This window comes from Chelonia mydas, chromosome 1 (assembly GCF_015237465.2).
Source record: "Chelonia mydas isolate rCheMyd1 chromosome 1, rCheMyd1.pri.v2, whole genome shotgun sequence".
Taxonomy (NCBI): domain Eukaryota; kingdom Metazoa; phylum Chordata; order Testudines; family Cheloniidae; genus Chelonia; species Chelonia mydas.
Window position 1 is genome coordinate 108182689 of NC_057849.1, and position 27838 is coordinate 108210526.

The 27838-nt window shown below is 40.9% G+C and overlaps 1 protein-coding gene across 15 annotated transcripts in view; it reads left to right on the forward strand.

Moving 5' to 3' along the window:
- Positions 1-1351: 1351 nt before the first annotated feature.
- LOC114020404 overlaps positions 1352-27838 on the forward strand; it is a 29728-nt gene continuing 3241 nt past the window's right edge. Inside the window, exons 1-8 of one of the 15 annotated variants that reach the window (XM_043535723.1) lie at positions 1352-1520; positions 5030-5086; positions 8053-8160; positions 15742-15813; positions 15893-15991; positions 17846-17929; positions 25832-25948; positions 26525-26596. In XM_043535723.1, coding sequence (XP_043391658.1) covers positions 5071-5086; positions 8053-8160; positions 15742-15813; positions 15893-15991; positions 17846-17929; positions 25832-25948; positions 26525-26596 — 568 coding nt within the window. In that variant the 5' untranslated portion in view covers positions 1352-1520; positions 5030-5070. The other 14 variants (XM_043535698.1, XM_043535729.1, XM_043535716.1 and 11 more) reach the window with 14 other exon arrangements.

Genomic DNA, 27838 nt, shown 5'->3' on the forward strand with positions numbered 1-27838 from the left:
TTAAACTACGCTGGACTAAACCCTCATGGACTTCAAAGCAAGCAATGCTGGGCCCTGTTTGCACAGGACCTACTCCAAAGTAATGTTTAATGTTCTTGTGCTCCTGTTTGTTCTGCAGAAGGTAACTAAAAAACAGTATTGCCAGAACTGTGCACATGCCTAGTGTCAACATAATCACTGATTAAGTTTGTGCACAAAATAGGGAAGAAAACAATGGAATCAGGTTGGCTTCTCTTCCATTAAAAACAAAGGAAAAAGTTCTGAGAGTGCCAAGTGGATCTGGACAAGATCACTCAAGATCAAGGTCAAATTCATCCTGGGTGTAACTGCAGAATGTAGTTCAGGACAGCTGGAATGAAATTGGACCATTTTATATAAAAGCTTTTAACAGTAAAAAGTTCCATATTTCCAGTGCCCATTTACGATCATTTCATTTTGTAATAAGCAACAAAAAAAACAATTATTTAGTGCTGATGCAATACATTAATTATGCGTTTGAATGCAAATACATGTTGTATGCCCATCAAGTGTACTCACTTATTCAAACAACTATTACAGTAGTAGACTGAAATACTATACCTAGAAGGTGTTTGTTTAATTTAATGTCAGACTAAACTAAGGAAACTGAAAAGCTTAGTGGCACAGTCAGAGCTTTTGAAGGGATATTGTTTACAAGCATCTTCCTGTTTGCACTGTGAGAAGATAAGGGTCCAGTCTGATCTAATCTGCTGACACTGTACAAATGCACAGGACAACGTGGTCCATATCCCAAAGAGGTTTACAATCTAATCTGTAGTATACTGATAATAAATCGTCCTTTTTTACCCCACCACCTTTAGGCACTTGGCAAACCTTCTTAGATTTGACAGGGCATTTATAATACTGAAATACTTCTGTGCTTTCTTATTTGTACCTCAGCGATGCCCAGAGACGCCAGGGGCTGATTCATTGTGGCAGAACCGCCCAAGCGAGTTTGGTTTTTCTGGGACGCGCTAGCACAGACGAGCGCGGGGGGCTGCAGCCCCCTCCCTGTGGCGGGGGAAAGGGAACGCGAGGGCCGCACGCAGCTCCACCGACTGGGCACGGCGCCCTCGGACGCCTTCAACCGTCTTCTGTTTCACAGCCCCGTCCATTGCTTGTCGGGGAGGCGCCTTTCCAATCCACCCCCAGCCCTGGACTAAGGGAAGGCTCTGCCCGGCCCCACACCCAGAGCCCCGCAGTCAGCCTCCCCGCTCTCCCGGTGCACCAGGGCAGACCTGGCCCCCCCGCTCCCGGCGCGGGGCTTGGCGGCGGCCTGAGGAGGCTGTCGCTGCCCGGAGCGCAGAGAGCCGGGCGCGCCCCGCGGGAGCTCCCGGGCCGCACGCGCCGGCGGAGCCAGGCAGGGGCTTCCCAGGCGGGCGCCGCGCGACCCGGCGCCATTGTCCCGGGCGGGTGAGGTCACAGAGGGCCCCGCGTTCTGTGCCGCGCCGTGTCCTGGACACCGAGCCCCGCCGCGGGGCAGGGAGGTCGGAGGCGCCGCGGTGAGCATGGTGCGGGCCAGAGGGGCTGCGGCTCCCGCCTTCCTCCTCCTCCTCCTCCTCCTCCGCTCCCTGTGCGGGGGCGACACGCAGGCGGGCCCCCGGGGGGAGCCTGGCCCAGGTAGGGAGCCGCCCCTGGCCCCGCGTGGGATCCTCAGCCCCTCGGGGAGCGCACCCTGGGCACCGCAAGACACTGAGCTGCCGCCCCACCAGTGCAGCCTCGGGGGGGCTGAGCCTGGCTGGGAGCAGCTCCCCCCACCGGCTGCGCCCTGCAGGGCCCGGCTTTCCACCGCAGCTGCCCCTGGAGGCAGGCCGGCCTGGCACTCAGCGCGCCCCCCGACCACAGGTGCTGATAGGCCCCTTGCCAGGGCTGCGGCTGCTGCTCCTCCGCACTCAGGGCTTCACCTCCAGCGCAGCACAGGCTGGGGGCAGAGGATGCAGTGGGTTCACTTGATACAAACTGGGCGAGTGGCTAATGGAGTCCCCTCAGGTGGGCAGAGTGTTGAGACTCCCCTCTCATCCCGGGGGATCCTCTCCTTAAAGAGAGAGCAAGGCCGGGCATGGAAGCGTGAAGAGGCAAACTCTGAGTGGGCCTGTAAACTGGGCGGGGCAGGGACTGTTTCCTCCAGGGATTTTGTGCAGCCTCCAGCCCAATAAAAAGGTGTGGGTGGTGGCCCCTGGCTTCTAGTGTAATACAGGCATGGCTACACTGCGAGGTGTGATTGCAGTATGTGTAGATACCAGAGTTAGCTTTAATCTAGCTGGCTCAGGTAACAGTAGCAGTGAAGCTTCAGCAGCACAGATGTCAGCACAGGTTAGCTTCCCCGGGTATGTTTCCAGGTGGGTTTGTACAGCCCCTGCTGAGGCAGCTTTGTTGATGTTGGTTCCCTGGGGTAGTTAGATTAATGCTAGCTCAGGTATGTCTACACAGGCTGCAGTCACACATCCTGACTGCAGCATAGACATACCCACAATAACAACAACAGGCAAGACATTCGTGTTTTGTTTATCCTAGCAGCTCTTTATGGGAGAAAACCTGCCTAAATAGAAACCCTGATCAAACTCTAGTAATATTCCAGGGGTGTTCTACAAGTGTTCACACAGTACACTACTAAAATAAAATTATACAGTTTTTATAGTTCTCTCAAAAAATGTAAATTTACTTCCCAACAAGATTTTTCCTGCTGTTCTTTTCCACTGATACTTCCAAACTATTCCATTTGATTATTCATGCTATTTACTCTCTGATACCAGTTTCTTCAAAAAGTTTTATTTGAATAGTCTAGAAGGAAAGAGGAAATCTAGTCCTCTGGAAGTTGTGTGCAATATCAAAAGAGTACAGATATTGGAAATTAAGTGATTTATTACAGTAATTCACTGGCAGTGAATAGTATATTTCAGGTATAAGGTCTGCCAATAAATAATGGCAGCAGGAAAAGTAATAAAGTAACTGCATTCTGTAATGCACTGTTAAATACCATATAGTTATTGTAAAAATATAAATATTTTCCTGCATATGCTTGCTGCCTGCTTTGCACAATATCTCTATTATAATTATGGGACAGACACAAAGTGAAAAGAATATTTTTAACAAGGGCTCATATGATGCAGCTGTATCCATTCTTAATCATTCATTAATGTCTCATCAAAAGAGTACTGTACTTTTTGTTTGTTTCATTTACCAAAGGTCAGCATACTTGGAAGCAATTGTCATACACCATTACAGACCTTTTTACATATTTTTCTGGTATTGTTCTAAGCCATCATGTGCGTAAATGAGTCAATTGGTATGCAGATTGTCTATCATTAAAACCATTTCAAAATCAGCTTTGTCACTGGTTTAGAGTTGGAACTTTAGATTCTTGCATATACTTCTTGAATATATTGTGGTGTTCATAATGGGTATGGTAGGTGGTTATGTCAAACTGTTAAGGGCCCAGTATTTTCAGTGGGAGTTTTGCTTGAGTAATATAGCCTTTATAATATAGATGAGATTACTAGTGGTACTTTAAACCACAGTAACCTGTGCCAAAGGTTCACGCTCCCTGAGGCTACAGTATCAGAAATAGCAGGGTCAGAATCACTATTAGAAATATCATTAGGTTTGGAGACTCTAGGAGCATAGGAGGAACAATAGCAATGAGCACGACATTCTCAAGTTATCAATTGTCCTTTTATTAAGAATTTCGTTAAGCACATGAACAAAACCACAATTACTGGAGGCATAACGCAGAGATAGAAATAAACCACAAAAGATCTAACATCAAAGATTTTATACTCACATCCCCAAGGGTAGCACCATAGAGATGAGTATGTCTCAGCAGGTGGTCATTTGTGGAGGATCTCCTTCCTGTTGGATTCTTCCTCCTTTATTCATGTTGGGGAACCCCTTTTCTTTTGCGTTTCAGTCATAATCCCTATGCATATACATGAGGGTTCCAACCCCTTTCCCCTTATCTGGACTTCCACACCCCATTAATGTTGTGTTGCTTCCTTTTCATAGACTATCCTCTTAGCTCTCCTTATCTTCATTAACATTTATATCAACATGTCCCAATGGTAACTTGCCGTCATTGCAGTTTCCCATGATGTTACAATCAGGCATCTTGCGGTAGTGATGGGCACATTGTGACATATTTTCTTGAACATCACCCATTAATACATCTTTTACGATAATCTTACAACTTTACTGGTACAGGGTTACCCTTGGGTCTGTAGTCATGTCAGCTTCTTTCGGGCCTAAAGCTTGATATGGCTAAGCTAAAATTTGACAGGCGTCAGCCTGTAGGCCATGCTTCATTTACAGCTTTTCTTTACTTATATACCTAACAAATTTTTACTAATAATATATGCTTATTAATCCTATACTGCTATAATACTATCCTGCATATTCCTACACTTCTACATACAACTTAAAACTGTTCATCACACATTGGTTACATATGAATTAACCACAACAACAGATAACACAATTATATAAGATGTTTAGCTACAGTAAAGCCTGCAGGATTAAATATGCACAACTTTCCTTTTCTGGCCTGATATCTCTATAAACTTTATGTATGCAAATATCAATGAGTATTTACAGGGAACTGATGAAAGATATTCTGTAACTGTAGTAAAAGGGAGTTATATTGTGTTCTGAGAAATAATGTGGAAAGTAGTTTATTTATGGAGATTTATCATCACTACAGCCTTTGGAATTCTTAGATTGTTTAAATAATAAAGCAATGGAAATGGCCGCTGCCCTTCAGTTTGCCAGAGCTGTTGCTTTTGGCGCAGAGAAGCACCACAGCATTCCCATTGGATTGAGCACCTGCTAGCACAAGGGATTATGGAGCTGTCACATTGGCTTCATTGAAGGAGCCGACCCTTATTACTTGGTGTATGACTTGGTGTAATAGATACCATGGCAAGAGTTTTAGTATGACTAGTTATATTTTGGAAATAAAATCTTAACTATATTTATGATTTATATAATAGATTCTTATTGTAAAGTGTTTCATTTTCAGATGCACATGTTCCAGTCCTTTCCAAAAATAAAATTAAATCAATGATTAAGTTACTCAGTAAGTAGCATTTCTTTTATCTTAATTTACAATATTTATTAATTACTGTGTGCATGCAGTCTAGAACGTTATGTCTTATGTTATGCTTAAACTATAAATCCATCACAGAAGAGCACTCAGCGAAAGATTTCAACGATGACATAAAAATGGGTCAAGACAATCCACAAAATAAAATATCCGTAATAGATCTGGCAACAATTTAAAGTATTTTTAATAATTTTGCTGCTTCTTGTAATGTCGGGTACATCTACAACATAGATGAAAGGTGTAATTCCGGCTCAGGTATATGTACACCAGTAGCTCTGCTCAAGCTAGTGCACTGAAAACAGCTGTGTGGCCACAGCAGCTCAGGTTAGCTGCCCGAGTATATATATATGATCTTAGCCATGGCTGTACTTGGGTGGTGAGCCCGAGCTGCCACCCATGCCACTGCAGTCATACTACTGTTGTCATTGTGCTAGCTGAAGTACATGCCTACCCAAGCTGGAAATTACACCTCTCCGCCACAGAGTAGACAAACCTACTATTAGTAGTTCTTTTATTTCCCTGTTGTTATTTTTCCCTTAGACTTCATCTCTCTTTAGAGACTGCTGTCGTTTACAATCTGAATATGAAACAGGCTCTGAGATTTTTGTACTGAAGAACTAAGTGTTTTAGAAAACCACTTTGGCTTTTCTTTACCCATGCAGAAAGGACAGCAGGGGAATATTTTAGCTCAGAGGCTGTCTAAATAGAGTACGGAATGTATTAATGCTTGTTATAAAGAAGTTGGTGTCCAAATACCAAAAAGGCAAAAGGTCTCAAGACCACTGGGCTCACTACCAAACAGACAGACAGACCACAGGAGTTTCTAAAATTCTCAATTGGAGCTCTGTGCGTACCTCCACCCAATATAATTGTATAGATTCAAGGCCTAGCTCAGATGCCCACTTTGGGAAAATGCTTCTTCAGTCCCTCTTCCATTTTCCATTTTTCTATCATCTTCAGATTGAAAGTGTGTGTCATACCAGATGTTAGCTTCATCTGTGGGAGTAATTTTATGAAGGAGAAAACTAAAGTTACTCACTTAACAATAGCTGGAGTTTGATGAAAATCTTAATGTCACAGATTCACACTGTGCCTCCTTTCACCATGTCACAGTTCCCAGGTAACAGCACCTCTGACCCCTCCTTGTCTCTTCGAACATTCCAACCTCTCAGGCCACCCTGCCTGGGGTGGAACCACACAGTTCTCTCACTCTCAAGCTGGGCCCCGGATGACAGTTCCCTGGTACTAATCATGGTTGACTCAGCAGGTCTGACTTACTGCCTGCAGTTCTGTTCCCTCTGGAAGCAATGACAATGGTAATTAGAGACCAAACAGCCTTCTTCAAGCAAAGTATTAGTTATTAGAACAAAGGCAGTTCAGAGAAAATACACCTTAAAAACAATAAACCAGCTTATATGCATGCCTGCTTTTTCCTAAGGTTTATCATTCCCTGCATCTGGAAAGGTCCAGCTCCTTCAGACACTGCTACAGAGCCTGTGCTCTGGTCTACACTACAAACTTATGTCTGTATAACTACGTCAGTCAGGGGTGTGGAAAATCCATTCCCCTGTGCAATGCAGTTATACCGACCAAACCTCTGGCATAGACAGCATTATGCTGACAAGAGGGCTTCTCCTGTCCATATAGCTACTAGAGGCAGAGTACCTACACCAACGGGAGAAGTTCTCCCATCAGCGTAGGTAGCGTCTTCACTAAGTGCTACAGCTGTGCAGTGGTGTAAGTGTAGACAAGTCTTGTCAGCATGTCTCCCTGTCAGAGCTCACTGACAACTGGCTCTCCTCCTTCTCCTGAGAAGTGCTTTTTAGCTGTTTACTGTATAGTACCCAGCCTGGGGCTGGAAGTATACCATTGTCTTGTAATTGGCACCCTAAACCGGTTGTTCTCAACCAGGGGTACGCAGAGGTCTTCCAGGCGGTACATCAACACATCTAGATCAGTGTTACTCAACCTTGGCGTTGTGATTCCGGAGGGAAGGTCATGGGATGGGTTTAGGGGGGTTGCAAGTGCAGTGCCAGAGTTGGGGAGTGGCAAGCAGGGCAATTGACTGGGGCCCCATGCCACAGGGGGCCCCACAAAACTAAGTTACTGCTTCAGCCCTGGGTGGCGGGGCTCAGGCTTCAGTAGTCTGGAAAGGTTGAGAACCACAGCCCTAAATGTTTGGTCAGAGGTTGTTTATCCAGGAAGCCATTGTGTTGTCTTCCTGTTTTTACCTCCCACAGCCCCTATTACACTAGATGAATACATTTATACAGGAAAAAATTGTTACATCTCAGTATTTCCAGACTAATGCACAGCAACTCTGACAGTATTCATAAGATTATTACACATCAGCTCTACTTCTGTCATATATCCCAATTTGGAGTCTCCCTATTATGACTGGTTGATAGGAACTACAAGGGATTGAGCTGTAGTGACTCGTTTACCGACACAGTCTCAATGTGATTATACATCTGGGGTAATATGTGCTTATTCTGTGTGTATGGTGCACAGCTCCAAGAGTTCAGTTCTGTAGAGGCAATAATTGCAGGAAACTAGTACCCGGTTAATGAGATACATTAGTTTTTCACCTCAATTTACATTTCATTTTGTAAGGTTACTCTTGACCTAAGGATTTTATACTCACGTTCTCAGTTTCTTTAAAGTCCTTGATAATCCACACCTTCCTCTCATGTACATTGTTTCTCTTATTAAATCCTTTTATATAAAAGTTTTGGGGTTGTTTATTTTTCTTCTCTCCTTCTGGATTAGAGATATATTTCATTGCTAAAAATTAGAAGAAATATTTTATGGTCAGTAATTCTCATTTACAATTTACTATAGTATTTGACACTTTCAAAACAGTTTAAAATACTGTAAATATTTTCTCTCTTTCTTTCTTTCGCCTTTTCACAAGTAGTCATTCACCTATTTTATTTTAGATCATCGGATCCAAGTTCTGCACCAGAAGCATATGATGCATGAACATAAACTTTCAGAAAAACAAGATGAAGTGTTAAGCACACCTGTGAATATGACAGACGTAAAAGGCAAGTATTCCCAGTTTTTAAATTTCTTATCTATCCTCTTCCGATAAAATTCATCCCTGTGCAGAGGGCCAGCACAAAGTCTGTGCATTACCTCAACTTTGGCACCAGCCTTGTGCTAGCCATCTGAATTTCATACATACAGAATTATGATTTTAATATGTACAATTATATAGTTTCAGGGCCATCTGTAAAAACACAGTTATTACCAAATGGAGTGCAGATTGATGTGCAAGAGATGCTATCTTCTAACAGTGTGACAACAGAAGCAGCTCAGGTATCTAACACTTCTTCAATGCTGATTATTAACAAGCTGCAGAAGATTTTCCCAAATATACTTTTGGACACTCGGACAAAATATAAGAAAGTGGATAATGAAAAAAAAGAAGAGGGTAAAAAGAAAAGGATGTTGTTTCCTGATTTGGAGCAAGATAAAAATACTGGTAATAACAAAGACAGATTAACAAGAACTAATATTACTATAAGATTCCATTCCAATGATAATTCAAGCCAAACTCAGATTGATATTTACAATTTAAAAAATTCAAGAGCGAATCCTGAGGTGCATATTGTCGCCAGCAATATTATTGACCAACAAAATAAAATAAATTCAGTAGTAGTACAAGATGATGTTTTGCAAGTGACCGTAAACAGTTCACTGGATAAGAAAATACAGAATAATAAAAAAGTAAGAGGAAAAAGTCTTGCAAAAATTGAGGCTGGAAATGTGGAAAGAAACTCCACAGGTAGCAACAGGAAAAAACTTCTTATAGCAGGTATGAAATTCTTTTCTCTTTTCAATAAAACATTAATTCCCTGTGAAAAGCTATTTCTACACTGTTGCAAAGTAAAATGATTTTTACTGTAATATTATTTAAAGACAGATTGTAAACTCCTTACTCACACTGGTGAGTAATTACGCAGATGTAGTCTCACTGATTTTAATGGGACTACTCGTGAGTAAATGCTTACTGAATGCAAGTGGTTCTCAGTGTAATATTTAGATTGTAAATTCTTTAGTTCAGGGACTATCTTTTCATTATGTATGTGAAGAGAACTAGCACAAAGGGAGTCCTAAGCCTTGATTGGGTCTTCTAGTTGCTACTGCAATAAAAATATTCAATGCAAACAATAATATCCAAGGACGTGTACTTCATGAAAAGCTTGATGATTCAGCAAATCACCTGCGCAGCATACTGGAGATCAACTTCAGATAAATTTTAAATTTAAGCTTTTTTCTGAATTAAACTTGAAAATGAGTAGACCAATCAGTGAGACAAGGTGGGTGAGGTAATATCTTTTATTGGACCAACTTCTGTTGGTGAGAGAGAGAATCTTTCGAGCTACGCAGAGCTCTTCTTAGGGTCTGGGAAACTAACATGGCTACAACAGCACTGCATACATAATACAATCAGTGTAATAGTCCATGTGTTATAAATTTGATATTAAATTCTATGTACGCTGGTCCAGATCTTCAAAGATCTTTAGGTGCCACACTCACCTAATTCCCATCAAAATCAATGCACCCAAATACCTTTGAGGATCTGGACCTCTGTTCCTAAATTTGTAACGCAGGAAAATTCTGCAGCACTTTGAATTTAAACCACAACTGCAACGTACAGGTTGTCAGAAGAAACTGGAGGTTTTGGCAGATGGGGTTTTGGCTCTCACAAAAGAGTGTAAATGTGATTTGGGATTTCCGATGTAAACATCTGAATGTGAAATTGATTAATTTTAAAACTCCCAAGTTAAAACTCCAAATTGACCAAAATGGACCATGAATTTGGTAGGGCCCTTGTAATAGTTAATATTGATATTTAATTGCCATCATGTTTCAGAGTTAACACCCCATTCAGATGAATGAGAGTTGTTCCAACTTTCCAGAGCTGCTATTTCAGGCTCTCTGCAGAATCAAGGATATAGAACTGCAACCATTTATGCTTGCCTCATGTTTGGAAGGTTTTCTTTGCAACCATAAACTCTAGAAATTCTCTTCTTTTTAATATAAGATTGCATGCTGAAGCACAATTCTGGAGTAGAGTAAGGATTCTACAGCATATGTCTGTAGAATTATAGAATACATAGGATCATAATATTATCTTGATTTCAGCTGAAGTTTTTGAGTTTGGATTAGTGGCAGTGGGTGGTCTTTATTTTGTAACTTTATAATATCAAGTAAAATTTCACCCACAAAGGAACGTAAATGCAAATAGTATTACCCATGGAAAAGAAGCCCGTGAGGAATTCCACCATGATTTCAACAATTTCCATCCCAACATCACCTCAGCCTAGACCAATCCACACAAGCGGTCGATTTCCCGGACACGACAGTGCTAATAAGCGATGGTCACATAAACACCACCCTATACCAGAAACCTATTGACCGCTATACTTACCTACATGCCTCCAGCTTTCATCCAGACCACATCACACAATCCATTGTCTACAGCCAAGCTCTAAGATACAACCGCATTTGCTCCAACCCCTCAGACAGAGACAAACACCTACAAGATCTCTATCAAGCATTCTTACAACTACAATACAATAGAATGTCTTGCAGAGAGCCTGAAATAGCAGCTCTGGAAAGTTGGAACAACTCTCATTCATCTGAATGGGGTGTTAACTCTGAAACATGATGGCAATTAAATATCAATATTAACTATTACAAGGGCCCTACCAAATTCATGGTCCATTTTGGTCAATTTGGAGTTTTAATGAAGTGAAAAAAACAGATTGACAGAGCCAGAAGAGTACCCAGAAGTCACCTACTACAGGACAGGCCCAACAAAGAAAATAACAGAATGCCACTAGCCGTCACCTTCAGCCCCCAACGAAAACCTCTTCAGCACATCATCAAAGATTTACAACCTATCCTGAAAAATGATCCCTCACTCTCATAGATCTTGGGAGACAGACAGCACCCTAACCTGAAGCAAATACTCTCCAGCAACCACACACCACACAACAAAAACACTAACCCAGGAACATGTTCTTGCAACAAAGCCCTTGCCAACTCTGTCCACATATTTATTCAAGTGACACCATCATAGGACCTAATCACATTAGCCATGCCATCAAGGACTCGTTCACCTGCACATCTACCAATGTGATATATGCCATCATGTGCCAGCAATGCCCTCTGCCATGTACATTGACCAAACTGGACAGTTTCTACGCAAAAGAATAAATGGACACAAATCTGACATCAGGAATCATAACATTCAAAAACTGGTAGGAGAACACTTCAACCTCTATGGCCACTCAGTTGAAAGATTTAAGGATGGGCAATTTTGCAACAGAAAAGCTTCAAAAACAGACTCCAACGAGAAACTGCTGAGCTTGAATTAATATGCAAACTAGATACCATTAACTTGGGTTTGAATAGAGACTGGGAGTGGCTGGGTCATTACACATATTGAATCTATTTCCCTAAGTTAAGTATCCTCACACCTTCTTGTTAACTGTCTAAATGGGCCATCTTGATTATCACTAAAAAGTTTTTTTCTTCTGCTGTTAATAACTCATCTTAACTAATTAGCCTCTCACAGTTTGTATAGCAACTTCCAACTTATCTGTATGTATATATATATATATATATATTTTCCTACTATATGTTCCATTCTATGCATCTGATGAAGTGGGCTGTAGCCCACGAAAGCTTATGCTCTAATAAATTTGTTAGTCTCTAAGGTGCCACAAGTACTCCTGTTCTTTTTGCGGGTACAGACTAACATGGCTGCTACTCTAAAACCAGTATTTTTTTAATCTTTCAATTTTGTTTCAGAATTAAGTAAAGTTAAAGAAGTTGATATATCAAGTAATGCACAAGATTTTCCAGTGCTAATAAATAATTTTACTTTGAATAGCTTGTACAGTGTACAAAATCAAGGGCCTGGTAAGTAGGAAATGTTATGCTTGGTACGGGTAAAATTATCCAAAAGGTCTAGATTTGTAAAACAGATTTTCCCGTATAAGCAATATGATGGAGATATCATGAAAGTGATGCCATTAACTGGGGGGGGGGTAAGTCTAAAAAAAGCAGTTCTCTGTTGGCAGCAATAGTGGAAACCATCTTCTGCTATCAACTATATTAATAACATTATGAAAGCTGTAAAGTCAAGCACTCAAAGATAGGAAATACCAAAATAAGGGTTGCCTGTTTAGTGGGGTATTTGACAGCACAGCACAGGAGAGACAGTCTCCCTGCTCTCAGTTCCAGTGCCCAGCCCCGGGATCCACTGGGAGCAGCAATTACAGGGAGAGTCCCTCTGAGCCCTCATAGCCCTGGGCTGGTGCATGCTTAATTGCTCTGTGTGGATGGCAGATGCACAATCGGGTCAGCACTAGGAGCTGTGAGAGGCATAAGCATGGTCAGCGAAGATTGCATCTTCAGAGATTTTAGCTGCTAAAATATGTCTCTAATGAGCATGTGCAAACTGCAGTTTATCAAAGACTTATGACGTGATTAAACTTGGGGGAATTTCCTCAGGGATAGCAAAAGGCACATTCCTGACAGACAGGCCATCCCACTGCCAAATTTCAAGTCCCTACTCCAAAATATGGGGATGCTACAGCATTTCAAAGAAAAAGTCTCAAGAATTTTTTTTACATTTTTCCTAGTCTTGTTCTTTGAAATGGCTGAACTGTTTTGGCTGAAACCTATAACTAAATTAACTAACTAACTAACTAATCAGCCCAAATAATTAAAGTTATAAGCAAAGTTATAAGCAACTAAAACAGGAGCTAATAATAGGAAGCATCAAGGCAACCTTAATAATAAGCAATGGAATCAGCCCTGCCTAAAATAATAATAATAAATAATAATAATGATGTTGAAGGGAGGGATGCAGGAAGAATTATGAAGGGAGGAGACATAGCTTTCAAGAAAGGTGTTTCACTCTTTTGTAACCTCCCCTCCTTCAATTTATCTCATAGCAATTGAATTCCTAACTTAATAAATCTTAGCTGGTAGCTGGATAGCTGCTTGATTGAGGTGAGCAAGCAATGGATAGGAGCAACAGCAGTAAAAACTGAAGTTCTATACGATCTCAAATCTTTGTGTATGGACACATGCACTTGCTGCTGCTCAGGGTACCCTTCAGTATTGCCTATTGGTGGAGGCTGATCTCGCTGGCTAGGTCCAAAACTTGGAAGGTGCTCAGTCCCTTCAATTCTAGTTGATGCCAGTGAAGGTCTGATGCTGCTTTGGAACTCCTGTTGCAAAGGGCATATGTAAAGTCTTTGAAAATGGAGCAGATGCACCACACCAGTTTACACCAGCTGAGGATGTAGATTGATAAATTTTAATTAACAACAATTGTGAATGAAATTTATTCTGTCTCTGTTTTTCAACTTTTCTGAGTGGGATAGTGCTCCAGTAGTAGACCCTCTAGAGATTTGGGGACAGGGGAATGACCAGAATTTTCCTGTTGAAAAGTCTAATCCCTGGATAATCAAAATGCTTTTTACACAGCAAATGATTTTTTGTTGATGTAAAGCCAATACATTAACCAAATCATAGCACTGATTTTCATTTTCACCGAATCAATTTTCAAAAATTTAATATTAAACATTGTACATTTACAGATTTGACAACGAATAGTATGAAACAAACAAGTAGTCATTCACCATTTTCTGAAGAAACTTATCCAACAGAGAGCAAACCAACAGGTTAGGAAAAAGATATTTTTAAAAAATTGTATGTGTTTTCCCCCTTCAGAAACATTGCATCATGAAGAGCTTGACTATTTAACAACATTTTCCATCCCTGAATATTTCCTACCACAGAAACTGTGAAAATTGGTTCTACTTCCAGTTAATCATCAGTCTGCTACAGGAAGCCTATTAAAACTTCTTGTACTTGGCTCAAAATTATAAAACTTTGCAGAGGGGACAGAGAAGGGTATCTCATTCATAGAGAATCCCATATGTTCCCTTTTATGGCATTTTCCCCTATAGCTACATATGTTTTTTTCAGCCTTAATTGCAGCTTAAAGTTTCCTCTGGGAATTTTGTAGAGATATGATTAAGTCACACAAGGAATTTTTGTGACAAAGGTGTTACTACAATTTGAGTAGAGTACCTATCTTTTGGGCCGCCACAGTGGGTGTAGGATAGAGATTTGGAAGCTGTTCTCCTAAAGCCTCCTTTTTTGTTTCTCTTAAATACTGGTGTGTTGTTGTATTTGGTTATGAAGAGGAGCAATTTTCCCATTCATTGGAAGGAATTTTGCCCTCTAGAACCACCTCCTTCCATTGTTGCTCTGTAACCATAGTTGACTGAGAAGCCTGTTTCTGAGATCAGTGGTGGAATATATAGCAATATAGAGATGCTTCCACCACCATCTCAGTGGTAGCAGACAGAGGCAAATTGCTAATAAATATAGCTTACTTTTCCCCGAGAGGCATCAGCATCAAAAGTGTCAATCAATCAGGGAAGAGTTTATTTGTGTTTGGCATTTATTTAGTTTAGGATTCCTTTATTACTTCAAGCAGGAAACAACCTCAATATGTTATCCAATTAGTGTACATGGTGTTAAAACGTAAAGATAAATTTGCAAGTTATACTAATGTAACCCAGAAAACCTAACATTAAGCCCTACCTAACATCATTGTGTTTACTGTAGGAAGTTGCCCACCATATGTACAGAAGTACAGTAGGCTGAATTAACGTTTAAATGGCAGTTTTACCTTTCACAGGTGAATGGGCGTTTGTACAACTGAAGTGCAATTTATTGTTTTTATCATCTTGTGCTGCATTCCCCCCCGCCCTTTTTTCCCTCTTTTCTTTCACGCATTTTAGAAGCCTTTTAATGAGAAAGGGATATGACAGGCAAGTTTAATTTTTCATCCCATTTTTACAATAGCAGTGGATGTCACATAAGAATTATAGCTTCAGATGGAGATTACAACACTTCCTTCAGGATGTCAGATCCCAACCTTATGGGCTTCCAGTTCCAATAGACAGCTTTGAAAATCTTAGCCTGAACATGTTCCCCATATATTTTACATATTTATATTCTAATAAGGGACAGTCCAGCTTTTGACTGAGCTCTGCAAGAAAGGAAAATTAAGATAATTGGACTCACTAGAAATTATGACCAGTGCTTTTTAAATTCTGGTTTATTTTCTTTCCTATGAACTACTGGCAACTAGTGGTTTTATTACTCTCAAAACTAAGTAGAAAAGTGTTCTGCCGGAATGCTTAGCACTGAGAAATCCTGACTGCCATCTCCAGAGTGTCTCTGACACTCTAGTGTGGCTTGTTCTGCCATCATTGTAAGCTGCCAATCTAACAATCCTGTTTTTATTTCTGTCTACAGAACGTTCTTCCACTGAGCCATTGCATTGGTGAAGCCATTTAAATTTTAGTTTTGTTATCACAGTGTTCTCGCAGAAGCCCTAAAATCCATTTGCAGCTACTCATTGTATAGCACCTACCACTTTACTAGCTACATAATTAAATCATTCCAAAAGATATTTTCATCCTCATTTTTGATTGGCAAAAGTACTATTCAGAGATCTGTTCACTACAATTAAAGTATGGAAGAATTGACCACAAGTGTTTTCATATGTTTGTTTGCAGATCTGCCTGAATCGGCTACTTTTCCATTGCGTCAGTTGAACCATATTTTACAGACGCTGGAAGATCACATGGGTAAATCTAAATATTTATGGTATAACTTTTTAAATATAAAATTCAATCACTTTCTAGTAACTTAATATTTTTTTTATAGGTGTTCAAGCATATAATTTCCAAAGTGTAAAAGGAAGCCATTCTCAAATGTCAGTGAGGATGCTGAAGAATGTATTACAGGATTTACAGAAAGAATATAGTATGTATATTTCACTCTCCATTAATCTTTATATTTTATAAACATAACATTGTTATTTTATGGATGAACACAGTTTAACATACTGAAAACAGAGAGGATCAAATCCTCCACTGATGTAAATTGGTGAAGTGCCACTCAAGTCATTATCGATTTACATCAGCTGAAGATCTGGTACGAGGCCTCTATCTTCAGTTCAGTTTTAACTTGGGCTACAGCCAGATGCTATATAAACTTCACACAGTGTAAGAGGTATTGGTAAATAACATTATTAAAATCCAGAAAGTATGAAATAGTGTGCTGAATGCCTCCAATAACCAGGATAAGAGACAGGTTTCAGAGTAGCAGCCATGTTAGTCTGTATTCGCAAAAAGAAAAGGAGTACTTGTGGCACCTTAGAGACTAACAAATTTATCTGAGCATAAGCTTTCGTGAGCTACAGCTCACTTCATCCGATGCTGTAGCTTACGAAAGCTTATGCTCAAATAAATTTGTTAGTCTCTAACGTGCCGCAAGTACTCCTTTTCTTTTTTCAAGGTAAGAGAGGCAAACGTTACCAGATAAGAAATGTAACTATGTTTACATTTTTTGAACAGAGAGAAAAAGGCATGCAAAACAAATAGCCATCTATTCTTTTAAGAATTGACAAATAAAGGCCCTGATCCTGCAATTGCTTATGTACCTGCCTAAGCTCAAGCACATGAACAGTCCCATTGATTTTAATAATGATTTCAATAGATACAATCAATGGGACTTATTAATGGCTTAAAGTTAAGTAGATAAATAGGTGATTGCATGATCAGGGGCTTATTTATTACCCCTAAACTATGTACACAATGTAATTTAAAAAAAAAAAAAGCCTGCTATAAAAAAGCTCCCTCAAATGCCATACCAAACATATTGGTGGCTATAGTATGTACACACATAAAAACCCTGCCGCCACTGAACTTAGATCACAAGTACGTTTCACATAGGCCTAGAGCTGGTGCTAGGGGCGTGCAAAGAGTGCAGATGCATGCAGCACCCTATTTAGTAGCCCAAGCAATTAAACAAATAGGAAGGTGCTAGGAGGTGAAACCTCCTGTTAGGGAAGGGAGAGCAGTGGTAGTCAGGGAAGCGCCTGAAGAAACTGATGCCTCTCTCAGCAGTTCTCACACTTCCTCTGGAAAGAGGCAGAGCAAGCATTGTGTAGACCACTGAACAACCAGTCATCAGCTAGTATGCCGTGTTCAGTTTAGTGATAGAAGAGGCGCCATGCCCTGTTGCCATTGAGTTTACTGGCTTATCGATCCTACTATTATTTCTGCTTTTAGAATTGGATCTGAGAAGTCATTACAGTAGAACAATGGGTAAATGCTTTTCTTTTTCAAGTACCTTTTCCAACACTAGAAAGAATTCACCTCCTCATACACATTTGTGACACTGAAAAGTATAGTATAACCACGCTCTGCTCAGGGTAGCCCTTCTTAAATAAATATTATTAAATCCTGGGGAAAAACACTGAAAACAGACAATAAATACTGAGTAGAAAATGTTTCTTTAATGGATATTTTGCCTGAGTAAAGACTTCAGGAGTTGGCCCTGAGAATACAGAACAAAGACTCACTAGTAAAAAGTAAAAATGAAAATACAAAGAAATACACAAAACCGAAGAATAAAAGAAAGGAAATAAAATATTCCTGGGCCTGATTTATTATTATCTTGAAAGGGTCATTTGTTACGGATTAGGTTGAGAACACTGATTCCCCAAGTTGCATGTAAGCAATGAAATACATCAGTACTGCAACTTGTCAATGCAATACTTTTGAGTTTACAGGAGTAAAAACAAACATTTCCCCCCCACCCTTGTTGTTATAGAAACACAGGTGCCTGTATCAGTTAGTGAGAGTATGAACTCTTCAGTCATGGAAAGCATTCTTCAAAATTTAAAAAAACATAAAGGTAAGGGGAATGTGGATTGATTGCACATAGAAAGAAAATAGCAAACCAACATGCATGTTAATAGGGATGTAATTATAGTAGCCCTCGGCTATTAGAAATCTGCTTCCAACAAGTTTCATTTTCAGATTCAAGGCTGACAAGTGTAAATGTCCTTCTAAGATAGTAAGTATTTTAAAAGCTACATAAGAGAAAAAACGTTTTGAAGTTTTTACTGAAGCAAGTTAAGAATATACAGCATTCCTAACAAAAGCTCATCACATGTAATTTCCAAGGCCATCAGTTAAAATAGGCCCTGATACAGGAAGGTACTAAAACACTGGCTATCAGTTAGTTAGAGAGAGCCTTTCCAACCCCATCATTCAGAGGTATCAGAAGAGACACCACTTCCCCAGCATCACTCCCTGGCACCCCCACTGCAGCGTTTATAGCAGTGGTGGTGCTTTAGGGTTGGGGGCAGAGTCCATAGGGCTGGGTGATCTCAGAACAAGTTTGTTAATGTTCCTCAGGAAGCAAGTAGTGCCTACAACTATGGAAGCTGGCCAAGCATGGCTCTCACTTTGGCTTATTATGATCATATCAAAATTCATGGACTGTAAAGTATTCATTCACATAACTCTTGGGGTTTCAAGCATAATTTGGTGTCTTCGCAGCATATTTTACATTATGTATTATTTTAAAAGTGCGCTAGGAAAAGTAGCTTCACACAGGAGTAATGATTTGTGTTTTTAATTTGGTTTTGAAACTTAATTGCGTAAGGGACAATGATTATTTACATTCACAGAGCACTCTCAGCCCTGCTTAATCTCCTGCCACTTGTCACTTAAATTCATGTCACTTTAAGTATCCATGAATGAGTCTTTCTCCCAAGGGAAAATGGCACAGAACTGCGTATGGGCATGTGCTGCCTGATGTGCACTCCCCTGATGGAAACCTCAGCAGTGAAGACAATGGAGAATGGACCCTGAATGTTAATAAACTAGTTAGTTAACCCCAACCATCTATCTGCAAGAGGCAGAGAGTGAGCAAGGTGGGGCACTCCATCTTTTCTGCCCCATTCCCACCCAGCTGCTGAAAAGAGGGCTCTACCCTCTCATTCCTGGCTGCTGGGAGGAAAGGGAGGCTTTCTGCTACTGTACCCTGGCAGCTGTCTTCTGCCCTCTCTATGACTGGGGGCAGAGACGTTTTGGCAGTTACAGCATTGCTAGGCATTTTGACTGAATGCTGGAGCTGTCCATCTGCCTGATCTATGGGCATGGGGCAGAGCAGGGAGTGCTGCTGTGATTGTCACTGCTATAGCTCTGCCTAGATACGAGCAAGTGGAGTATCATTCAGTGATAGCAGCAGCAGGACTCAGGGTTTGCAAAAGCCAGCAGGTGGCAGACACAATGGGCCCTTTCAGAGTGCAGGCCCTAATTACAGGCCATCACTTCTAGCTTCCCTCCCCTACTCGATATATCGTTAGCTACTATTTATTTTCTTAGAATTTTTACTATCATAGATTCAGTTTCTACTTTAAGGGACAGCTCCAGCATGACCCAATATGCTAAAAGAGTCACAATTGAAGACATTAACTTTTTTATGCAAGATGTTATACAATAGATCTCTAAAGACAGGAATCTGATGCCATTTGGAGTGAACATTGTAGAGTTGAATCAGCCTGGGGACAAAGAAAACAAAAATGTTTTATGATAGGTAGTTTATCATATATACTGTAACTATTTGCCTTGTACAGTGTTTATCCTTCCTACTAGAAAATCTGTTTTTAAAGGGGGTGCCTTACTCAAGAGAGAGCTTTCATTCTGTGGAATTTCCTTAAATTAAGCAAAATTTTAATTAACGGGGAATAACAAATATTTGTTGTGCTATCCTTCTGCTTGCAAATTATTCTGTATTTGAAACACTAGATGCTAGCAAGTCCTTCTGTGATTAGTATGTACAAAAAAAAAAATCTTTCAAGGGACAATTAATTTTCCCCCTAAAACATTTATACTAATCTAGTTCTCTCATTATTGGACCAGATTCATCCCTGGAGTAACTTCACTGATGTCAGTATTATTACTCTAGAAATAAATTTGACCCAAACATTTTTAAAAAGTCATTCTATAATGGTTTCTTTATGAACCAATTTTTTAAATTATCAAAGCTGAGATTTGAAGTTCTCTGTGTTGGACCTTTGTTCCTTAAGGCACCATAGTTGCCAAGCCATTCTCTCTCATTGCAGCTTCAGAGACAAAGTGCAATCCTACAAAGTTCCAGCAGGCTGCTGAACTGTTGGGCATTAAAACTAAGGCAGGATTAAGGCAATTCAGGGCCACACTTTTTGGCCAGGACCCTTCCTCCCACTTGAAGTGGTAGTGGTTGAGGGCCCGTCTCCCAGAGAGGCAGGGATATGGAGCCCCCTTCCTCCCATTCCTGCCCCCCCCCCCCCCCACGCAGGAGCACGAATAGGGTTCTCCCCCTCCGCTTAGGGTTCTCCCCCTCCGCTTAGGAGCAACAGGATTGTTTTGATGGGTGGTCTTGCCCAGAACAGTAGGGCTTAGAGCTAACATCCTACAGTGGGTAATTTTAGACTGCAGGCACTGGCTGCTATTGCAGCTCAAGCAAACATATTTGAGCAAGCTTTATTCTAGCTAATGCAGGTCTTGGATCAGCAGGGCTGTGGCAGCACGAGCTGTATGAACCCTGTCTAGAATGCTGGGTAATTACACATGGGGTTAGCCTGTGCTGAAGGTCATGCTGCCAGTTTCACTGTTCCAGGACCCGAGCTAGCTAGAATAAAGCTAGCTCACATACATGAGTTCACGATGCAGTTACACTCTACGCTGCAATAAAAGACCTGTGGAACAGCTCCAGCTAGCCCGGATCATCTGACTCAGACTCATGGGGCTTGGGCTGCAGGGCTACAAATTGTAGCATAGATGCTTAACTGGAAGCTGGGCTCTGAAACCCCGCAGTGGCAGTGGATTTCAGTACCCCAGCTCTAGCCTAAGCCTGAGCGTCTGCTATTCTGAGCCCCACAGCCCAAACTCAGTGAGCCTGAGTCAGTTGACCTGGGCTTTGAGACTTGCTGCTGGGGGTTTTTTTGTGTAGTTTAGACAGACCTGAGCTGTCTGGTGTAGTTCACACCTCTTAAGCTATTATTCCAAGCTGTCAGTTTACTCAGGCAGGCCTCACTGCATTGGTTACACACAACTAATGTTTTCAAGCTTTTTTCTTTGGAAGCAGGAGGGCTAGCCATTACTTTTTGGAAAGAAAAAGAAAAGAAAGCTGAGATTGTGTCATCATAATGTGATTCCTGGAGCTGGGGTCCTAGGCAAGGGCTTTAAAAGTTCATTAATCCTGCCCTGATGAAGTCCTATTTTCAGTCATGACTGACACATTAAGCCTCTGGGTGGCTCATGTTTTCCACAGTTGGTTCTGGCCAAAGGTGTATTCTGTTTGGTTACTTTGAGCAAAAATAATCCAACCACTTTTTTTTTTTTTAAGTGAGGGGAGAATGAGGAAAGCATATTTTTCTTACTTTGAAATTCTTGCAACTTTTGGTGTTCACTACCCAACAGTCAAAAATGCCGTGCTTTGAATACGGCAGTTTGTCATGGAAATAATCCTCATTGACAAATAGTACATATGTGGACTTACTCTGGAGGAAACTGGTTTGGATTTGGCAAGTTCTGAGTGTTTGAAAATTTCACAACGAGAAGACAGTTTTTTTGCTAAGCTTGTTAAAGATGAACCTATTACATCTTGTGCAATCATAAGAGGACAGTGACCCTATCGTGCGGTGGTGCTTTTTTGGCATACTACCCCTATGCACATATAGCAGGTATCCACAGAAAGTGACTGACCAATGTTCTTGGGCTTGCTTTCACTCCTACAATGTAAGTAACTGGTCCCCAGATCTGCCTGAAGAGCACTTTCTGTTCCTGTCCCTCCCTCCCCAAAGAACCTGGAACCTGTGAGATAAACTCAGGGAAAAAATGATCAGAAAGTCATATATCTAACTCAGGAACGATATGTATGATTGCTTCTTTCATTCATCTGAGAAGATCTAGGTATGCTAAAGACCAAATTGCAGATTTAATGAGGTGTTACTGTCCCAGTTGTAGAGAGCAAAAACAGTTCAGGAGAATTCAAGATATTCTGGTGCTTTGGAACAAAACTATTTCTCTTTCAATACATGCAAGTTTGATATTTGGCATATGCAATAACAGTTTCCTTCATATGCAGCCATCCTCTATTGAAGCCTGCAAATTCATTAATTGCATGATAAAAAAAGCTTTATTTCACTTACTTATAATTGCTTAGTGAAGCTTTACCAGAGAAAGATTTGTTTTTACTTCCATACCTGGAAGAGAGATCAGACCATCAGACTGATTTTGATAAATGTGCCACTTGGCATTTTGTTAGAGACTGCTGTTTCCAGTACAATTAGGGAAACCCAGGTAAAGATCTTATAAGTCAGAGTAGCTCATTTCCTAATTTAATACTATTCATCTTCCCTCTCCTCCTTACAGGTCCCTCATATAATTGGTGACTGTGTTCCCATTCATACTATTTTGGGCTCTCACAGAAAAGCTTACATACATAGAATCATAGAATATCAGGGTTGGAAGGGACCTCAGGAGGTCATCTAGTCCAACCCCCTGCTCAAAGCAGGACCAATCCCCAACTAAATCATCCCAGCCAGGGCTTTGTCAAGCCTGACCTTAAAAACTTCTAAGGAAGGAGATTCCACCACCTCCCTAGGTAACGCATTCCAGTGTTTCACCACCCTCCTAGTGAAAAAGTTTTTCCTAATATCCAACCTAAACCTCCCCCACTGCAACTTGAGACCATTACTCCTCATTCTGTCATCTGCTACCACTGAGAACAGTCTAGATCCATCCTCTTCAGAACCCCCTTTCAGGTAGCTGAAAGCAGCTATCAAATCCCCCCTCATTCTTCTCTTCCGCAGACTAAACAATCCCAGTTCCCTCAGCTTCTCCTCCTAAGTCATATGTTCCAGTCCCCTAATCATTTTTGTTGCCCTCCGCTGGACATTTTCCAATTTTTCCACATCCTTCTTGTAGTGTGGGGCCCAAAACTGGACACACTACTCCAGATGAGACCTCACCAATGTCCAATAGAGGGGAATGATCACGTCCCTCGATCTGCTCGCTATGCCCCTACTTATACATCCCAAAATGTCACTGGCCTTCTTGGCAACAATGGCACACTGTTCACTCGTATCCAGCTTCTCGTCCACTGTAACCCCTAGATCCTTTTCTGCAGAACCATTCGGTCCCTAGTCTGTAGCGGTGCATGGGATTCTTTTGTCCTAAGTGCAGGACTCTGCACTTGTCCTTGTTGAACCTCATCAGATTTCTTTTGGCCCAATCCTCTAATTTGTCTAGGTCCCTCTGTATCCTATCCCTACCCTCCAATGTATCTACCTCTCCTCCCAGTTTAGCGTCATCTGCAAACTTGCTGAGGGTGTAATCCACACCATCCTCCAGATCATTAATGAAGATATTGAACAAAACTGGCCCGAGGACCGACCCTTGGGGCACTCCACTTGATACCGGCTGCCAACTAGACATGGAGCCATTGGTCACTACCCGTTGAGCCCGACAATCTAGCCAGCTTTCTATCCACCTTATAGTCCATTCATCCAGCCCATACTTCTTTAACTTGCTGGCAAGAATACTGTGGGAGACAGTGTGAAAAAGCTTTGCTAAAGTCAAGGAACAACACGTCCACTGCTTTCCCCTCATCCACAGAGCCAGTTATCTCATCATAGAAGGCAGTTAGATTAGTCAGGCATGACTTGCCCTTGGTGAATCCATGCTGACTGTTCCTGATCACTTTCCTCTCCTAAGTGCTTCAGAATTGATTCCTTGAGGACCTGCTCCATGATTTTTCCAGGGACTGAGGTGAGGCTGACTAGCCTATAGTTCCCAGGATCCTCCTCCTTCCCTTTTTTAAAGATGGGCACATCATTAGTCTTTTTCCAGTCATCCAGGACCTCTCCCAATCACCACGAGTTTTCAAATGGCCAATGGCTCTGCAATCATATCCGCCAACTCCTTTAGCACTCTCAGATGCAGCGCATCCGGCCCCATGGACTTGTGCTCGTCCAGCTTTTCTAAATAGTCCCGAACCACTTCTTTCTCCACAGAGGGCTGGTCACCTCCTCCCCATGCTATGCTGCCCAGTGCAGTTGTCTGGGAGCTGACCTTGTTTGTGAAGACTGAGGCAAAAAAAAGCATAGAGTACATTAGCTTTTTCCACATCCTCTGTCACTAGGTTGCCTCCCTCATTCAGTAAGGGGCCCACATTGAAGGAATTAATCTTGCTTCTATTTTGCAAGTTTTTTTTAAAAAACCTATATCTGGGATTTCCCCACATAGAATATTCTAGGTAATTTATATGGGCCTCTAATCACACTGCTGAAGATCAGTCTGTACTCTCTTGCATGCGTCCATTCTTTCATCTACAAACAAACTGTTCCCAGCCTATCTGGGATGTCCTAGTTATGGAAAATTAGACACATGTGGAAACGATACTGTGGTTGCCATTAAAAAGAAATAACTTGCCAGTAGATATTAAGGCCATTCATATAGACGATAGTGACAGGTGCTTTAGAAATGTAGGTAGGTAGTTACCTATCTGCAGTAGGTACTACAGTGTCCCACTATTCTTGGAATAGGCAATATTTGTGGTAAAGGGTAGTACAGGTTGGCAAATATCAAATTTTTAAGTGGTGTCCACTGTCCATACATAAGTTAGATTGCTGTTTAAACTCCTTTTCAGAGAGAAGGATGTTTGCTGGCCAGTACAGTGTGATCACTGCCGCTGCTATTTGATAACTGTTACCGATGGACTAAGAATTGCACACAACACTGCTCTGTATTAAAACTACTATTTTTTTGTCCCCCACTCACTTGTTTACCTCATTCACTTGTTATATCTTGTTCTTTTTTTTAGAGTGCAAGCTCTTTGGAGCAGGTGCTGTCATTCACCTTGTGTTTATACAGAGCTTAGAGCACAATGGTATCAAAGCCTCTAGGGTTCGCAATAATAATGATCCACAAGGTCTTTAGAACCTTTCCCATGAGACCCTCCCATTACTCCACATCTTCCTCACGGCTCTTCTTTAATGTCACTTCTCCCCCAACCTTTTTGTGTCCCTGGCAGCATATGGAAGTTTGTAGTAGGAGCTGAGTCTAATAAATTGTTAGTTTTGTGTTGAATATTGCATTAGCGGTTATAAACTTTTCAGTTACATGACAAATGTTTTGTACTTTTACTTTGTTACCAGTGTTACTTTTTGCATTTATACTGATGTAACATGTTATGAGCGAATGTTTCAGTTATCCATTTCCTCTTCGATACATTAATATTATGGGATTACAAACTTTTTGAAATCTAAAACATTTTAAAATATTTTACCAGGGTGCCTTGAATATATGTTGGCAGTGATTTGGCTCCATCCACTTTCTAGCGGGATATTGTGCCTACAGTGGCAGGAGTCTACATAACAGGACTTGCTTCTACAAAATTGTGGGGTGGCGGTTGTGTTTCTGTTAATAAAATATTCAGCTTCTTACTGTAATTTGCTAAAAATGCAGTAACTGGAATGTAAAGTAAAATATGTGCAATGTGGAAGTCACCCAATGTGTCTGGTTTACCTATCTGCATCAGTTAACTGGATTTTAAAAACTATTATGTAGTTTAATTTCCTCCAGAAAAATAGGGGGTGTTTGTTTGTTTGGGGCTGGACGGGTGAGATGACTCACTCACAAAAATACAAAATGATCTTTAACTTTTAAAGCTGAGAAATATTACATCATTGATATGGTCATCATCAGCTAGTGAAGACTTAAATGCCATTTTAAAATGAATTGTTTTCTCTTATTAAAGAGAAGTCAGAATCCAGTGAAAAGGAAAACAAGACACAGACCCCTTTTGAGGGACATAGTCGCAGTCTACAAGTCTCAGATGAAAATCTAGAACAATTTAAAGCAACACCTGTGCCAGGTAATAAAGCAGAGTAGCAAATGAAAAGGTCTGCTGTACGTAATGGCTCCAGTTTTATCTCCTCGTATAATAACCACTCCATGGCTTTTCACTTCAGTTGTTTCCTGCTAAAGAGACCGCTGCCTACACACCACTGGCTGATTTTATATTAAACTACAACAGACTGCACCCAAATATGAGGGGTTATAGTCTGTGCTTGCCTCAAACTGAACTCCAAAGTGGTACCTGAAAGTTTTGCATTCACAAAGCAGGCAGTGAGACATGTAACTACCCCTGCAGGTGTACACAGTGTCAGAGGCCAAGCTTTAAAATATTAGTACTGTAACTGTCAAATTTTTCAAAATAAATCAGAAAAGTTCTAAGTTTATCTTCCTGACTTTAGTGTCTAGATATCCCTGCCATAGGTGCGTTAGAAATGCCTATACTGGCTCGCAACATCTCCACATATAACCTGTTAGCATGTCACAGTTATGGGCTGAATAAGTGATTGCTGAGAAGCCATAATTTGCCTTAGTGGTTATTGTACTACTAATTACGACACACACTTTGAATTTACTCTTTTTTCCCCCCAAACAGAGCCTACAAGTGTCACAACAAAGGCAAACATGAAGGATGCCAAACGATTTGAATTTTTTAAAGAACATGAAGGTAAAATATTGGCTGCTACTTATTTAAAAAAAAAATAAAGCTGCACATTAAGACAAGGGTTTAGTGTAGGCAAACAGATAAAATACCAGTTTGCTCTTCCTGCCCATCTCAACAAAACATACTGTAGTTTAGTTAAATGGAGTCTTACCTAATGCAACAGGGGTATAATTTCAGCTTTGTTGTCCTGTATTTATTGACTTAGTAAACTACTGCTATTTTTAAACTCTTGATTTATGCCTTTCAGTAGAGTTTTATTCAGCTAAAATGTAACGTGTGTGTTCAGCTGAAAGAGGGCAAACATTTTTCTATGGCTATGGCAATTTGTTTGCATAGACTTCAATTACAACATTAAAAGGGCAGATTGTGTTGTTGTTGGGCTGCTTAGATTACAATAAAAGCATCTAATAAAGTGAGACATGAGAAATCAGAACTAAATGCTATACAAAAAACTATGGTCTACCTATTTACTACATTTACTTTTGTACTCAAGCTGCATGGCTTTGGTTTCAGAATTCATCAAACAAGTCACAAGAAAATAATTTACAGATGGTTCACCGGTAAGGCTCTGGGGTAGCAGGACTTCATCTATGGAATAAAGTTCGGCTGACAGATAAAGAACAGTTAAATAAATGCAGTATTGCTATTTTTAATATGAATGCAACAAATAAATGGGTGTGGATGTATTTTCCCCTCAAGTAGCCAAATCATCCAGTTGAAAATCTACAACCTCTGATTCCTAGAAACTAGAGCGTGGGAAGAAAGGACTACTAGTGCCATTTATTGGAGAGAATAAAGTGGAGTCCAGTAGCAGAACGGCTGGATGGTCGCGTCTCTCTATTGCACTGAGAGATTTCAGTATGAGATATATGCTAAATTACTGCCGTGAGTGCTGGCTTTTGGATTCCAGAGTACCGTGGCTGCAGATTAGGTTGCCCGAATTAAGGGTGCTGTTTCTAAGGAGTAGATTTAGTACAATATGTGTCAAGCTTCTATGCATACTGATTTTTCTGGGCTTCCAAAGATTCGTTCTGAAGCCAAATGTTTACTGGCAGAGCATCGGAGTTCAAGATCAGATTATGGCAGAGGCAGTACACATAGGCCTGAGGGAAGATAATCATCTCTCTGGGGACAACCTCAACTCAGCTGCAGGAGCAGCACTGATTGGCTTTGAAGGGGGGATCATCCCAATGAATTATATTAAGGGTAGAGAGATTAAGTAAAATGTTGAAATGGGTCCTACAA